The sequence below is a fragment of the Callorhinchus milii genome, unplaced genomic scaffold, assembly GCF_018977255.1.
Source record: "Callorhinchus milii isolate IMCB2004 unplaced genomic scaffold, IMCB_Cmil_1.0 Scaffold2, whole genome shotgun sequence".
NCBI lineage: Eukaryota > Metazoa > Chordata > Chondrichthyes > Chimaeriformes > Callorhinchidae > Callorhinchus > Callorhinchus milii.
Window position 1 is genome coordinate 120,059,811 of NW_024704743.1, and position 16,422 is coordinate 120,076,232.

Below are 16,422 nucleotides of genomic sequence, written 5' to 3' on the forward strand. Positions count from 1 at the left end.
GTCTCAAAACACTTGACAGAATATACTTTGAATTGAATGTATATTTTGTGGGTGAAACGCAGCAGCTAATTACGCACAGTGGTGTCCCACAAACAGTCGTGGACTGAGTGACCAAATTATTTAGTTATTTTCTGAAGGAATTTATTACCCCCTGAAAAGCGATCCGCAAATCGACTAACAACTGTGTTCCTACATACTGTTCGGTAAATAGAGTGTGGAAGAAACTTGTCTTAGGTTTCGCTCTGCCCGGGAAGGGAACCCGAATCCTCTCGCTTGCAAGGCGAGTGCTCTAACCAATACACTTTTCTACGTAGAATCCAGAGGATTCAGATAGTGGTTTAGAGTTTATTTCGCTCACTCCCTGTATCTTAGACCCTGAGAAAAGGATATTCGAAATGTTTTTAGAAGCAGGAACTCATTCAGTTTTTTTTTGTCCAGTAAGCGTTGTCTTGTAAATTTCAGATTCAACTTTTTGTAATTTAGCTATCTTGATTAGCACCAGTTCTGTAACACTGAGAAGGAACTTTTAAGTTTTTTGAGTTCACTTTGATACAGAAATGTCACAAGTTTACATGCTGTAGAAGCTCATCCGTGGAGCAGTTTGAATGAAATCCAAAAAGAATGCAAAATGTATCTGTAGGTCATTTTCTGTGTTTACTTGTGAAATCTGGTCTTGTGTTTTGGAAATTGTGAAGAATGTAAAATAGTACCAGAGAATCCTTTGAAACAAGTATATTTTTGTTTGTATTATTCCTCCAGAAAATAAATATGATGACAACTGCCAAATATAATTGACAAAAATTGTATTGAGCACTACATCGGGACTTTAAACTTGTATAGTCTAGGCTGCAGTATATTGTCAGAAGTACCGACCTTCAGATGAGATGTTAAACTAAGGGCCTATCTGCTTGCTCAGGTAGATGTTAAAGATCCAATGCTCCATTTTGAGAAGGGGGTATGACAACAATCCGCGGATAAAAAAATCACTTCATGGCTGTTTGAGGGACATCGCTGTGACATTTGCTTTCACGGGCTGCAGATCATCCAGAACTGCAGCCCATGTTCTCTTCTGCACTAGTCTCCGTGACCCTATCGGTTCTATCCTTGCCCGGCTCCACTGGCTCCCCATCACTCAGAGGATGCAGTTCAAGATCCTGGTCCTCACCTTCAAAACCCTCCATGGGCTTGGTCCTCCCAACCACAGTGGCCTACCAACTTGTCCGCTCCCTCCGCTCAGCGGGCTCTGGCCTGGCAGGTGAGCCATCAGGCTCTTTGCCCCCACCCCAACCCTCTGGAACTCCATCCCACAGTCCCTCACCTCGCCCCCTCCCTTGCCTCCTTCAAGTCCCGTATCAAGACCCTCCTCTTCGACCATGCCTTCAGTCAACCTCCTACTCCTCCCCGCCCTCCACCCCTCCTGATCTCAACCACCAGCTCGGTGTGGATCTCTGACTGTCCAAGGCTTTGGGACCTCCTCCTGACGTGAAAGGCGCTATACAAATGTAATTTGTTGTTGTTGTTACGTTGACTAGAAATAGTCACTACACTTCACAGTAAAATCTTGTGAAGCGCTTTTGAGATGTCTGAACAATGTGATAATCTTGCATATGATGAAGCGCCTTTCACATTGGGAGGATGCCCCAAAGTACTTCACAGGATTTTACTGAAAAGTGTAGTGTAAAATGTGTGCTGGGTAAACGAGACAGCCAATTTGACAAAATAATGTCCCGCAAAGAAACAAATGACCAATTTTATGTGGAGGATTGTCATCTTTGACACTGGGAAAAATTCCCTTCTTGAACACAAGATGCTATATCAAATCCAAGTATTATTCTTATTATTCTATAAGAGTTAGATGTAAAATGTCTGAAGTCTTGGAACAACAGAACTTCGGTAATACAAGATAACTACAATGGACACAGATTCCATCCATTCAGTTGTTTCCTCCCTCTGTCTCATGCAGTTACTATGATTAGATTGCTGTTACTAGCCTTGCGGGATGTCACATTTTTTCAGTGTTTTCAGGGGTAGAAGTTTGGTCAAAAAGTTAGCGAAAGCTGCAAAACTTCTTCCTTCAGTTCATTGTTTTACACCCTATTAAAGTCTTTGTCATTCCTATCTTTCTTTGTATGTTGAATAGGGTAAACATTTTATTAAGAAACAGTTATTAAGACTGCATTAGCAAAAGCTATATTAGCAATAAAATAGGAGGAGAATAAGACATGGTGCTTTTCATAAAGAAACACAGGATATATCTTTGGATAGAAGCCCAGATAATTATTTAGTAGATTAATATAGGAGATGAAGGCTGCAAAACAGATGGGGTAACATAGTTGAAGTTCTGAAAATTCAGAGTTTCCAGATGGACAGAATTTGTCTTCTTAATTTTTCAGGTGATGGCTAATGCAATCCTTCGTGACCTCCTTTTGAATTAGAGTGAAGCGAAAAGCCCAGATAGTTCCAGTAGGTTGCGGTTATTAGTTGGCTACAATTAAAAGAATACAGTTCAGAGGAAGAAACAAAAGAGACAGATGTTTGGTTTGCATTGTGTGGTTTCTGCAGTTCCTCTTGTATTAAGTAAAAAATCATGTGAGTTAGTAATCAAGATAATGGTTCTGTTGAGTATCATATTGCTGTGACCACTCGGTGACCGTACTTGAAATGTGACTTTAGGCTAGTGGCATTGATGAAGCAATCGTAATTAACTGGGAAAATGAGTGTTTGTTTTAAAGATAGTCCTGACCAGTTGAAGGCACTGGAGAGAAAACCACCTGTGGAATACGATCTTAGTCAAATTCACATACAGTACAGTACAGTATCGTACCATTCTCCTGCTACTTAAAAGGATGAAACAATCTTTTTGATTGACACCATGGATTGCTGCCAATCCAGATAGCTGGCAGATGTCAGTTGCTTTCTGTGAACTAGTTATTGTACTTTTATGGAGTTTGTGATAAAATTCTAGTAAATGCCACATCCAAGAACATTTCTCATCTCTCTTTTTTTGTTGCAGGTACTGTCTCAGAACTCTCAAAATTTCAATCTGTGCGTGAAGCTTTTATTGCCAGCTGAATCATTTTATTCCACAGTTGTGTAAATCTGAAGTAGAGAGAAACCAGATACTGTGGGTCTTTTTATATACAAACAGCTTTGTGGGGCTGTTATATTTTGACTCCAGTTGGTTTTGATTTTAAAAGTTTACCAGTTAAACCAAACTTCTTTCATTGTGTTCGAGTTAAAGGGAATGGTTGCATACAATTCAGTATTTATTTTCAGAAATGCCTTTCGTTTTATTTATTTTAAAAAATCTTTTGATGTTACTGAGGTGCTATAATACAGGACCATAGAGAAGTTTTGAAAAAGAAATACGTATGTTCGCTGATTTTTGGTTGATGTTAATTCTATTTTCTCACTACATTTCTCATCCACCTTTTATTCTTAAATATAGCCAATTTTATTTTAAACCTGAGGCATAAGCATGATGACTCAGCTAGAGTACTGCGTTCAGTTCTGGGCACCACACTTTAGGAAGGATGTCAAGACATTGCAGAGGGTGCAAAGGAGATTTACCAGGAATGAGAGACTTCAGTTTGAGGAGAGGCTAGAGAAGCTCAGATTATTCTCCTTGGAGCAGAGAAGGTTAAGAGGAGACTTAATAGAAGTTTTTAAAATTATGAGGGGATTCGATAGGGTGAAGAAGGAGGAACTATTTCCACTGGCGGGTGGGTCGGTAACCCGAAGACACCGATTTAAAATAGTTTTTAAAAGAAACAGAGGGGATGTGAGGAGAAATTTTTTCACAGTGAGTTGTTTGAATACATTGCTTGAAAGGGTGCTGGAAGCCGATTTGCTAACAACTTTTAAGAGAGAAGTAGATAATTATTTGGGGAGGAAAAGTTTGAAGGACTATAGGGAGAGAACGGGGGAGTGGGATTGAATTGGATAGCTCTATTCAAAGAGCCGGCACAGACACGATGGGCTGAATGGCCTTCTTCTGTGCTGTATGATTCTATGCTTGTATGTTGATAGTGCACTTCGTTTTAGACAAAACCAAGTATAGAAACATAGAAAAAGGAGTAGGCTATTCAGCCCCTCGAGCCTGTTCCACCATTCTATAAGACCATGGCTGATATGTACCTCAAGTCCAACTACCTGCCTTTGCCCTGTATCCCTTAATACTCTTAGTGTTCAACTTGCAAACTTCTCCTTAAGGGGTCGGGTGGAAAACACTAGTGTAAGACTTTTTAGACACTTAAGTGATCAGCTTGTGATCTTGTGTTGATGGGGAGCTGGAGGTGGGGCAAAGCATTAGTGAGGTGCGATATAGCCGTGAGCAAGGTTCCAAAGGCTGTATGTGTAACACTCACAGGAGTCCCCACCTCTGCCATGTTCCACTGGTATGTGGATCACTGGAAGGATTGTGGTTGTGGACTGGATGTTTCCACTGCTGTAATGATAACTCGTCACTCCGAGGGGAAAGGACTCGGTGATAAGTTATCAGGATTGGCGAGTTTCCTTCAAATTTAAAAAAATAATACATTGCTCACTCAATCTATGACTGCTTGTGGGGACACTGCTGTGCGCAATTGGCTGCTGCGTTTCACCCACAAAATATACAGTCACTCCACTTTACAGTATATTCTGTGAAGTGTTTTGAGATGTCTTGAAGATGTGATGAGACGCTATATTAAATGCAAGGATTATTATTATTACTCTGACCTAACAAATATCTATCCATCTCCGTCTTGAAAATGTGGAGAGAGTTCCAATATAGAGGGTAATTAACAGCTGCAGTTACCAGGAAAAGGTGGTTGAGACCACAGCACTGGACTTATTTAAACAAAAGTTGATTCTATGATGTGAAGAAGTTAGGTTTAGTATTCTAGAGATGGATGAAGATCAAATAACAACAACAAATGCGTTGAAGGGTGAACTTTTCTTGTGATCTTCTGATCTCTAGCGCTTATTATTTTTGAAAACCGATCAGGTCACCTTGAATGTCCTGTTTTCTATCAAAAGGAGCCCAGTTGTTCTATACTTCACACTTACATGGGGCAATAATCTCTCTCCTATGGTATGTCCGTGCTCCACACATTACTCCAAATGATATGTAACTAGTGTCTTACACAATACCATCGGTATCTCCTTTGAAAAGTATTGTGTTCTTTTGCTATTATAACCTTGCTTTTACTTTTCTCACTGCAGGCACATGGTGTCCTGCTTATTTCAATTTTTTCCATAATAACAGCAATCTCTTTCCTGATTTATATAGTGCATGACTGTTATATTTATTATCCGCTTTCAATTTAGATTCTATGGTCTCGTACTAATTGTTTTGGAAGAGTTGGTCTCTGAGGTGCTTAGTGCTGAATCAGCGATTCCCAAGTCTCTTGTTCCCTGCTGACAGCAGCTTTAGTTGCATGTTTGACATCGCACAGCTTCTAAGACTCCATTTCTCTCTCCTCTGGTCAGTGAGAGATGCTTCCTGCTGATGAGTGAATTTGAACCCCAAAAGAATAACAACTTGCATTTATATAGTGTCCTTTATGTGGGGAGCACAAGGTAGAATTGTCACTCAGAAGAGTGAAGGTTGGAAGAAACTTTTTAATGTGGAGGGTTACAAGAACTTTGAATCCTTTGCCATGAGTGATTGATGAGCCTAAGGACATTTTAATAACATTAAAAGGGAATTGGATAAATATTTGAAGAGGAACAAAATAAGAGGGGCTGGAAATTATGATTGGAGTGGGTAGTTCAACTGGAGGAGCTTGTAGCAGCACAGATATAATCGGTGAATGGCTTCCTCCTGTGCTGTGAACTTTTTATGGTTGTATATTTGCCTACATTGAACTGTCTTTGCCATCTACTGGCAAAATAAGAGTTCTGTAGCTTCGTGGTTAGACCACTCGCCTCACAAGCGAGAGGCCCCAGGTTCGATTTCCAAGCAGGGCGAAACCTGAGGCAACTTTCCTTACTCCACACACCTCTGTTTACTTCATAGTAAGGAGGAAGCTGTTTGTTAGTCGATTGATGGATTGCTTTCTGGGGCTATTAATCCCTTCAAATAAAACAAATTGGTGACTCAATCCACGACTGTTTGTGGGACACTGCTGTGCGCAATTGGTTGCAACATTTTTCCTACAAAATATTCAGTCAATTCACTTTACAACATATTCTATGCAGTGTTTTGAGACGTCTCAACATGATAATGCGCTGTATCAAATGCGAGTATTTTTATTATTACTGCATCAAATTCCTAAAAGATTTCCATCTTGCTGAATCTGGCTATATTTATTTTACATTCAATTTTAATACCATGCAAATGTGCAATTTAGTTTCAATACTTTTTAAATTCTTTATTTTAACACTGACTCTGGTGAAACCGTACTCATAAGCCTTTTCCAACTTTAATTGGATTTGGACTGTACTCTGTTTTCTGTGTTTTTGAATCAATTTTTCACCAACAAACTTGTATCATGCTTTAAACTGAGCTATTTTCTGTAATTTTGTTGAAATTATTTTGAAAATCTATGTTTGTAACATTCATTGCCTTTTCTATGTCCACCACGCCAATAAGATTTTTCAAAAACACCCAAGTTGGTTAAGCATGACCTCCCTTTCCTGAATTCATGCTGGTTTTTCCTTATTAAGCTATGCTTTTCCAGATGTTTTCCCCACTGCTCTTAAACTTATTTTCAAGGTTTTTCTTTACAATTGATTTTAAACCTTCTGTACTTTCCAGGTGGGTTTCTTGACCTTTTATTGAAATAATTGAGTTGTGTTTACTATTTTCTGATCCTCAGGATATCTTTCACAATCCAGCAATTTAGAAAAAAGTATCATATAAAGCTTCGCTAATTTCTTCACTTCCTTCAAGAATCGTGGATATATGTTGTATGAAACCCATGTCATCCATATCAAGTATGAAACTTTTAAATAACATTTCCATTATCTTCATTGCTTAGCTCCTCTTCTCTGATAAGAATTGATGCCAAAATCGAACAAATCACTACCATCTTCTTTTGACAAATATGTAGAAAATGTTTAACAAATACTTTTGGCTTTTGCATACTTCATATTTATTTATGGAGCAAGTAAAGGTCTTAGTGTTAACTGAATGTTCACATTAACACATCCACATTGAGTGTCAACCTACCTCAGTGAGCAGCACTCTTTGAGACTTGAAAACAGAAGGTTGTGACTTCAAGCCCCACAATAGGATTTTGCCTTTACCACCTCAAGGCTGGACTATGGCAACTCTCTCCTCGCCGGCCTTCCCGGCACCTCCCTCCACAAGCTGCAGGCTATTCAGAACTCTGCAGCTCGTGTACTGTCCCGCACCAGACACCGCGACCACATCACTCCCACCCTCGCTCGCCTCCACTGGCTCCCCATCCCCCAGAGGATCGATTTCAAGATCCTCACCTACAAGGCCATTCACGGCCTTGCTCCCTCCTACCTCTCTGACCTACTATCCCCCTACTTACCTGCCCGTACCCTCCGTTCCTCTGGCTCCGGTCTGCTCCACATCCCCCGCCCCAACCGCCCTACCATCGGTGGCCGGGCCTTCAGCCTCTCAGCCCCTAGGCTCTGGAACTCTATCCCCCAGTGCCTTCGCCTTGCTTCCTCCCTTTCCTCCTTCAAGGCTGATCTCAAGACCTTTCTCTTTGACCGTGCCTTCAGCTCCCCTCTCGACTCTACCCCCTCCTCGCTCCCTCCCTTCCCTCCCCTCACGCTGACCATTTCCCCCCTGCTCGGGTCCTGACCCAACTGTACAGCACCTTGGGACGTCCTCCCGACATGAAAGGCGCTCTATAAATGGAATCTTGTTGTTGTTGAACTGATAATCTCGGTTGACACTCCAATTCATTGCATTGTCAGGGATGCCATCCTTTGGATGAGACTTTAAAACAAGGTCCTGCCCACCAGTTTTGTTGCCTAAAATATTGTCTATAAAGGTTCAATATTGACTAATGAATCGGTGAAACACTCTTTCTGTGAACTTTTTATGTAGTTTGCAATTTCCAGATGAATACCTTTTAATTAAGTGTAGAAAACAAGTTTCTGTTTAGATTTTATATTTCCTGATCCATTATTTTCTTCTTTCTACAATCAAAAACTGAAGTTGATTACATATTTTTATTTCACAAAATGAATTAATGTATATGATAAATCCATTCTGTTGGTCATAGTTGAACATTGCTGCCCTAATGCTGGAACCTATATAGGGAGCTGAATTTTCATAATTTATTGAAAGCAGAAGTCACATATGTGATTGAATTCTTCTTGAAAAGGTGATTGAAGACGCGGTCAAAGAGTAAGGTCTTGAGGCGTAGGGAACTTGAAGTTGGTGAAGGAAGGGGTGAGTTGTAGGGACTCCGGGTGCATTGAATTGATTCACTTTTATGCCCAACTCCAGAAATACTTCCAGATGGTTTCATCAATTCCAAAACCACTACTAGGAGGTGATTTTGCTGATTCAGGGAAAATACCCTGAATCAGCATTCAAATTATAGGGACTTATTACTCTCTATTCTTACAGAATGTTCCACTTAATTCTAGGGTCTGAATTCACATAACCCACCGAGAGTTTCTGGAGTACAGCTGGTTATATATTTTATATAGTCTGCATTGCAGTAAGAACGTTCTGGTATTTTTGTATAAACTAATATATGTTCTGCCTACCATGTTGCATCACCAGATAGATACGCTGAAAGGCTTGAAACTGAAATTCCCAATGTTAGTTATTCTTTTAATAACAACAAATTGGTCACTTCAATCCATGACTGTTTGTGGGACACTGCTGTGTGCAGTTGGCTGCTGAGTTTCGCCCACAAAATGTACAGTCAATTTACTTTACAGTATATTCTGTGAAGCGCTTTGAGACATCTCGAAGACATGATAAGGCGCTTTATTAAATGCAAGGATTATTATTTTTAAGGAAAACATTGCAGTATAGACTAATTATTTACAGCTTTATAGATCTGACTAAAATTAATATTGTTTTTATAAATCTTTAAACCTAATTTTATACTTTGTATATTGTGTTCCCTTGAACATTATGGAACATCACAGATGACCCTTGCTGGAGCTAGAGGAGGTAATAATAGATGCCAGGCTAATAATAGCATTTTTATGGAAGTCCTTAATAGTTGCCAGTGAAACACGATTGTAGCTCATAACAGGCTGTCTTTTAGACTAGTGAATTTAGCACAGTGTATGTGTATCCTGATAAACAAGAATATGAAGTTCTTTTATGCACACATCCGTTTTTTTTTATTATTAAATAACAATCCTTGCATTTGATATAAATTGCACCTTTCATGTCCAGTTGTGTTGAAACAGAGTTTTTGTGGGTCAGCATGGTCACCTTCCAGTTATCATCAAGATTCAATATTTATTTTTAGTTGCAGTTGCAAATGCTGCATTTGTAATCCCACTGTGTGGTGAAATTCTATATAAAATAATGCATGCCTTTGATATTCCGCTTTACCCTGTGTTTAATGTGTCAAAGCTCTTTGCAGGATTTACTGTAAAGTCTAGTGAATGTATTTGTAGGCAAATCTTGCAGTCAATTTGCGCACAGTACTGTCTCACAAACAGCTAAGATTTGCAATTGAAGGGGGGTAAATTCAGAGCATCTACGGAAATACTACTTCAGTAAGCGAGTAGTAAACTTATGGAACAGGTTCCCTAGGGAGAATGTGGAAGCAGAAAGTGTTATTTGTTTCAAGAACAAATTAGATGGATTTCCGCTAGAAAATAATATCTCGGGATACAGTATATAGTTTGGGACATGACATGTCAAGCGACTCCCAGGATGATGGAAGGCGAACTAGATGGACCTTGGTCTTCCTTCGTCTAGCAAATGCTTATGTTATAGCCGGTTTTATTTGGCGGGTTGTTTGAATAGTGCCATAGGATCTTTAATGTCCACCTGAGCAGACAAATTGAATCTATGGTTTCACGACTCATTCAAAGGATGGCACTTTATCAAATAATAATAATAAGCCTTGCATTTGATATAGTGCCTTATCACGTTGTTGAGACATCTCAAAGAGCTTCACAGAATATATTATAAAGTAGGAGTTACCATGTATCTTGCAGACGAAATGTGGCAACCAATTGCGCGCAGAACAAATGCAAGTATTATCACGTCTGTGAGATAGTGTGCAACAATGCAGCACACTAACAATACAATATAAAATTACATTCGTATAGCGGCTTTCACATCGAGTAACAGCTTACATTATGAACTCAAAGTCCCAATGTGGATTTGTATTGGTTTTGCAATTGGTTTTTCAAGACCATTGGATTGCTGTAGCATTGTATGTTAATATTATACTATATGAAGCATTGATAAGTTTATTGTAAAAGGTTGCAGTAGGACTGCGTATAAAGATCTGGTCTTTGTAGACGGGTAGAGTCTAAATGCAAGTTTATACTCTAAACTATATTATAGTACAATATTGGGACTTTTAGTGCTCATGGTAATTGATCTCTTGATACAGTTTCAATGAAAGCAGTTTCCTCTATTTTTATTGAGCATGTAGTAAAACTTCACAGATATTTAATAGAAAAATGATTTGGTTGTTGAAAGCTGTTTTAAAAGATTCAGCTGAATTTCAGAGAGTTCGTATTCATCCGCTGGCCTCTCAATTGCATGATTTTCAAATAAAACTTTTTTTCTCGCCAACTGGAAATGTAATTTCCACAACCATCTGAACATTGGGTTCTGGATGCCGTTTACTGAAAAAACACAGCAGTCAAAAATGTTCTCCTCTGGGGCTGATTCTGTTCATCTAGGAATATTGTATCTCTCTTTCCATGTATCTTTTACTTTTTTATCTTTTGCTTAATGCTGTATTTTAATGAAAAGAAACTCTTTGATTTTCTTTTGTGACAAAATATGATTGTAAATCATAACTATGGTCCTGTGACCTGTTGCTCTGTAACTACGATCTGCTGCTCTGTGCTTTCACCCACAGTCACACCCATCTACAGTATATCTTTAGAAGCACTTTGAGACGTCTCAGTGATAAGTCGCTATATTAAATGGATTATTATTTATTATGTTGGCCTTGAATGTACTACCTCGTTTCACCCATAGTCAATTCACTTTAAAGTATGTTCTGTGAAGCACTTTGAGATGTCTCGAAGAAGTGATACGGTGCTATATCAAATGCAAGCGTTATTATTATTATTGTCCACTGTGCTGTTCTCTTGAGTTACATTTGCCTGCAAAATACACAAAAAAATCTTATGAAGTTGTTTGAGACTTCCCACCTGATGTGAAGGGTGCTATATGAAATTCAGTGATTATTTACTTATTTTATTTCTTAAATAACTACTCAAGAATTTTAATTCTTAAATCATTTTACATTCAGATTATTTTCTGCCAGACAGAAATACTATGAAATACTTGCAATGCATTTAATTTTTTTCTCTCCACCAATTTTTTTTCTCTCTCTTTTCACCTGGGCTTTGACTTCATGGAAAACTTCCTTACCTCACCCACTTGGCTATAACACCTGTGTCAAACTTGGCACTGATTGTTGACAGCAATTTACCACGAAAAAGCTGCACAGTGAGTCAGTCCTGTTCTTCCACAAGGGAGGAAGATAACTCTTAGCCATAGTGATGCACACCCACCCAGAGCTTCGTGGTTCCCAGGTAGCGATCAGTTGTGGTTGATATTCTTTTTCCTCGCCTGCAGCACTGAGAGCAATTATTGTCACTATATCAGCATAGTTAGGAGTTTGAATTGGTTTTACATTTTTTAAAAATGCATGTATGTGTATCCCAAATATTTTTCTAAATTTCTTCCCCTTGACACATGTTTCACCCATAAAATACACATTCAATTTACTTTACAATAAATAATAACCATTGCATTTGATATAGCGCCTTATCATGTTTTCGAGATATCTCAAACCGTTTCACAGAATATACTGAAAGTGAATTGACTATATTTTGTGGGCAAAATTAATATATTCTGTGAAGCGCTTTGAGACATCTCGGCGACGTGATCAGGTGCTGTATAAAGTGCAAGTATTATTTTATTATCAGTATTGTACTTCTCTGCTCCTAGTTGGCACTCCTCTTTCTGGTTGCCCTCTTGGATCTTACCCAAGTGAGTGTTTAAGCCTTGATAATGAGTGCATACCATGACATTATATTGGGCATTTCACACATGCCCGTGTCTCCTCACCCAGTTACTCTCTTTCATCCCCCCTCCTCCCCTGCCTCCACTCCATGCACAAGCCAGTAAAGATTATAGAGGAACCAGGAATTGTGGCTGGCTTTCCCCTTCCAAACCTTGAGTAGGCTGGTGCCAACTTTTCTCCCAATGCAGAACTGGGTAAGACCAGCAAATTCGGCATGGGACAGCATTCAAACTGGTGATCTCAAGTCCATAAGCTGCGGCTCCATGCACTACCCGTTTGGGACTGCCCCCAGGAGTTTAAATTTGGACCTTTTCAATTTGTTTGGCTCTGGTATTCACTAGATTGCACCAGCTCCCTTAATTCCACATATTTCTCCTTGTTCAGTGGTCTTTTTGAGATGTTCATCCTGCATGAAAAACGCAAGTTAAGTCCAAGTTATTGGGTAAACATACTAAGCCATCAAGGAATTATCCATCTTTAAATTTAATTTTCAGTTGAGAATTGGCTGGCCTTTTTTGTAAAACATAAGCATGTGGAATAAGCAAATCTTTCCTGTTGAAATGTACTTTGTGTCCAAATCTTTAACAAAGCAAGCAGTGTTTTGTGCTTATTAAAACACTTAATTGCTGAACCCATGATTAGAAATTCATACCATGGATGATATATATGGTCTAAAATAAAGCGAAATAGTTGGATTTTTTATTGAACTTTGTGTATTATGAAAGGATTTGTCTCTGATAAATGGTTGCAAATGTGTGACCGAGTTGAAAAGAGAAAGCAGTAATTTCTATTATTCAAACGTCTATAGTTGTTATTTCATTGTCTTTTGATATTGAGTTACAGGTGGGAATTTGAAAAGCTGTTATTATTTTTCCCATGGAGATATTACTATTGGAAGCTATGTGATTCTGTGCAATGTCACTAAGTAGACCAGATGCTGATTTAAAAAAGAGCATTTTTTCAGTAGTTGGTGAAAACATTTTAATGTAACTTATTGGTGACTGGATGCAATGATGATGGATAGTCTTAGAATACTGATCAAGCAAACTTGGTCAAAAGCAAATATGATGTTAATGGTAATGAGACTGTGGAACGAGTGCTATTATATTTTGTTGCAAAATAAATAGAATTATCAAAACGAAGGTCTGTGTCCAGCATTCTCAATGCTGTTGTGCTATATTGACTAGTGCTTTTGTGTGGGAAAATGTGCTCTCATCTGTGAAAAAGTTTGACAAATCAGTTTGTTTATCTGACTTTGTTACATATTTAACTGTGTATTTGTACATTTCAGCTGATCAGAAGTCAGTTGCTACCTTATTATTGAGACAGAAGCACATTGACTTTACATATTAAGGACAAGCTTTGTGTGATGGTCAAGAATAGTACGTAAGATACTGATTAGATACTGGGAGCTTTAGAACTGAAAATGGCTTTGTGCAAAGACTGAGTGGGAATTGTGTTACATAACTGCTTAAAAATAGAAACTGCATGACAATGACTTCAACAAATTAAAGTTTGCCACATCAACACTCAAATTTAAATCAAACCAAAAATTAATTAAAACAATTCATCAAAATGGTTAGAAAGGATATTAAGAAAACACATCTACTCTCGGATGTCTCCATCCTTTATATTACTACTTCAAATCGTAACTTTACTAGTCGCTCAATTTTACTTAAAGCATGAAACACCTGGAGCGGATGTTTAAATGTTCAGCCAGGTGCTCGTGGTCTCTCCCAATTTTTTATGAAGTGCCTCTTTCAGCCGCTGAGAGATGTTCCAGTCATGAGAGCTTTCAAAGTCCTGTGACTCAAAACTTTAGATGGCGAGATTGAATTTCATCTTAAGATGCTCATTTATTTTATTTGATTACTTTGTAAAGCATTATTTGTGTTGCGTGCTTTTTTTGACGGGGGTGGGGGGAATGAGGGATGTCAGCACTGTCAGGGTTGTACAAACAACTATGTGACCATCAGGAGTAATAATGATGCATCTTTGGATAAATGTGGAATCTACATGTCCCCAGCATATTTATACTGTAGCTATAATATAAATAAATATACATAATAAATCTTAACATTCAGTTTTGAGCCTGACATGCTGCAGCTAAAATCATTATGAAAAGTACATATTGTAGAAAGCTTGGCGTCTCCTCTGCTTTAGTTAAGGATGTGAGAACAAGAACCAGTTTGGTGATTTTGAGTTTTTTTCCTTGCCTTTATAGTGGCTGAATGACTTGGGTGACAAGTATTGTACTGTACGTGGGTCGAAGGGAAGACAGTTGTAGCATTTCATCATTTTGGGAACAGAAAAATTGCAAATTGTTCAGAATGAGTTTGGGGATTCCATTGGTCTGAACAGTGCAACCTTTGAAATGCCAAGGACTGCATTATATTACAGTATTTGACACAATGATTGAGAATAAAGAATTATGCATTTTCCTTTCAAAACTCTTGCATCTTCAGAGTTTTCTTTTGAAAGCTAAGGTGCTTAGAGATAACCTGTTTCCATCTTCAATGTAGTTCTATAGGGGTATGGGAGGGAGTCAGGAGAGAGTGGAGACTCGCGTGGAGCATCAACTCCAGCACAGACTGTTTCCATGCTGTATGCTCTTTGTAAAATCTTTGTAAGATTCATGTATTTGTGTTCTCCCTTTAGTGTATTTGTATAGTTGGGTAGTATTGTGTAGTAATTTGAGCATAGACTGAAATATTAAATTTTTCCCCTCAACCTCCTTCCTCTTTCTCTCTCCCACCTCCCTACAAAGAGAGCGGAGCTCTTTATCTGTAATTTACATTCTAACTTCATTGAGTGAATTGTTGAATAGTCTCCTCTAACGAGACATGAACAGTTTATAAACTACAGAGCTAATTGCAAAAAATCTCAACCGTTATCTTCCTGCCCCTCCAGCAGTCTTTGCTCCTGATTCCTCGCCAAAACTGTCGATTGAAACATCTGTGAACCTTCCTTTCCATCACTCTTCCGTTCTAATGTTTCAGCTGCTACCGCCGCTTTCTGTGTCTTTTCCCTCTTCCGACTCTAATCTCAATGGTTTGGGGAAAGTACTCCCTTCATTCCTCTGTTTTGTTTACCTCATTGACATATGTTTTGGGGCTTCACTTCTTGAACTTCAATCAGTCTTTCTCCCTCTTATTCCTTCTCCACACCAATGACTCTACCATGTATCATCCTACCCATTCTTGATGATTATTCCTTTCTACATTTGTCAACTCTGAAAGATGCATGCCCTAAGTGCACACAACCTTAATTCTTCGCACCGCGTATTGGATGAATCAACAATTGTATACCCCTTGATGGACAATACAAATCTTGTTCCATTTAGTTCTTTCTCTTGTTCATGCCTTCATCACCTCCAGGCTCGACTATACAAATGCCCTGCTTGTCGGCCTTCCTATCTCCTCCCTCCACAGGCTGCAGATAATCCAGAACTCTGTAGCCTGTGTCCTCTCCCACACCAAACTACGTGACCCCATCTCCCCCCAATTGCGCCCAACTCCATTGGCTCCCTATCCTTCAGAGGATCCATTTCAAGATCCTAGTCCTCACCAACAAAGCCCTCCATGGCCTCGCCCCACCCTACCTCTGCGACCTCCTAACCTCCTACCAACCCGCCCGTTCCCTCCGCTCAGCCGGCTCCGACCTGCTCCACGTCCCCCGACCCACCCGCCCCACCATTGGTGGGAGAGCCTTTAGCCACTCTGCCCCCAATCTCTGGAATTCCATCCCCCAATCACTCCGCCTCACACCCTCCTGAGCCTCCTTCAAGTCCTGCCTCAAGACCTTCCTCTTCGACCATCCCTTCACGCCTCCCCTTTCCCCTCCCCTCCCTTCCCCTCCCACGACCCCAGCTCGGGTCTGAAATGCTGTACTCTGTCCAGCACCTTGGGGACGTCCTCCCGACGTGAAAGGCGCTATACAAATGTAATCTTGTTGTTGTAAATGCACGTTATTCAGATATCGTATAAGCCTAACCTGCTGCTGCCAAAACTTTGCCTTCATTTGCCTCAATTTTAATACATGCCTCACTACCCAATTTGCTCTCAAATCGAATTTTTGCATCAGTATAATAATAATCCTTGCATTTAATATAGCGCCTTATCGCATCATTGAGACATTTCAAAGCGCTTCACAAAATATACTGTGAAGAGAATTGACGCTCAATAAATGGAATCTTGTTGTTGTTGACTGTATATTTTGTGGGCTTATATCCTGTGAAGCACTTTGAGATGTCTTG

General features: G+C 39.3%; 1 protein-coding gene across 3 annotated transcripts in view; it reads left to right on the forward strand.

Annotated features, from left to right (window-relative positions):
- stk3 (serine/threonine kinase 3 (STE20 homolog, yeast)) overlaps positions 1-16,422 on the forward strand; it is a 232,900-nt gene that overhangs the window by 19,630 nt on the left and 196,848 nt on the right. For 2 of the 3 annotated variants that reach the window (XM_007895083.2, XM_007895085.2), the window contains exon 2: positions 6,804-6,921. The exons of the other annotated variant lie outside the window; for it this stretch is intronic. In XM_007895083.2, the coding sequence (XP_007893274.1) occupies positions 6,890-6,921 (32 nt within the window). In that variant the 5' untranslated portion in view covers positions 6,804-6,889. The remainder of the gene's footprint in view (positions 1-6,803; positions 6,922-16,422) is intronic. 3 annotated transcript variants of the gene reach the window in all.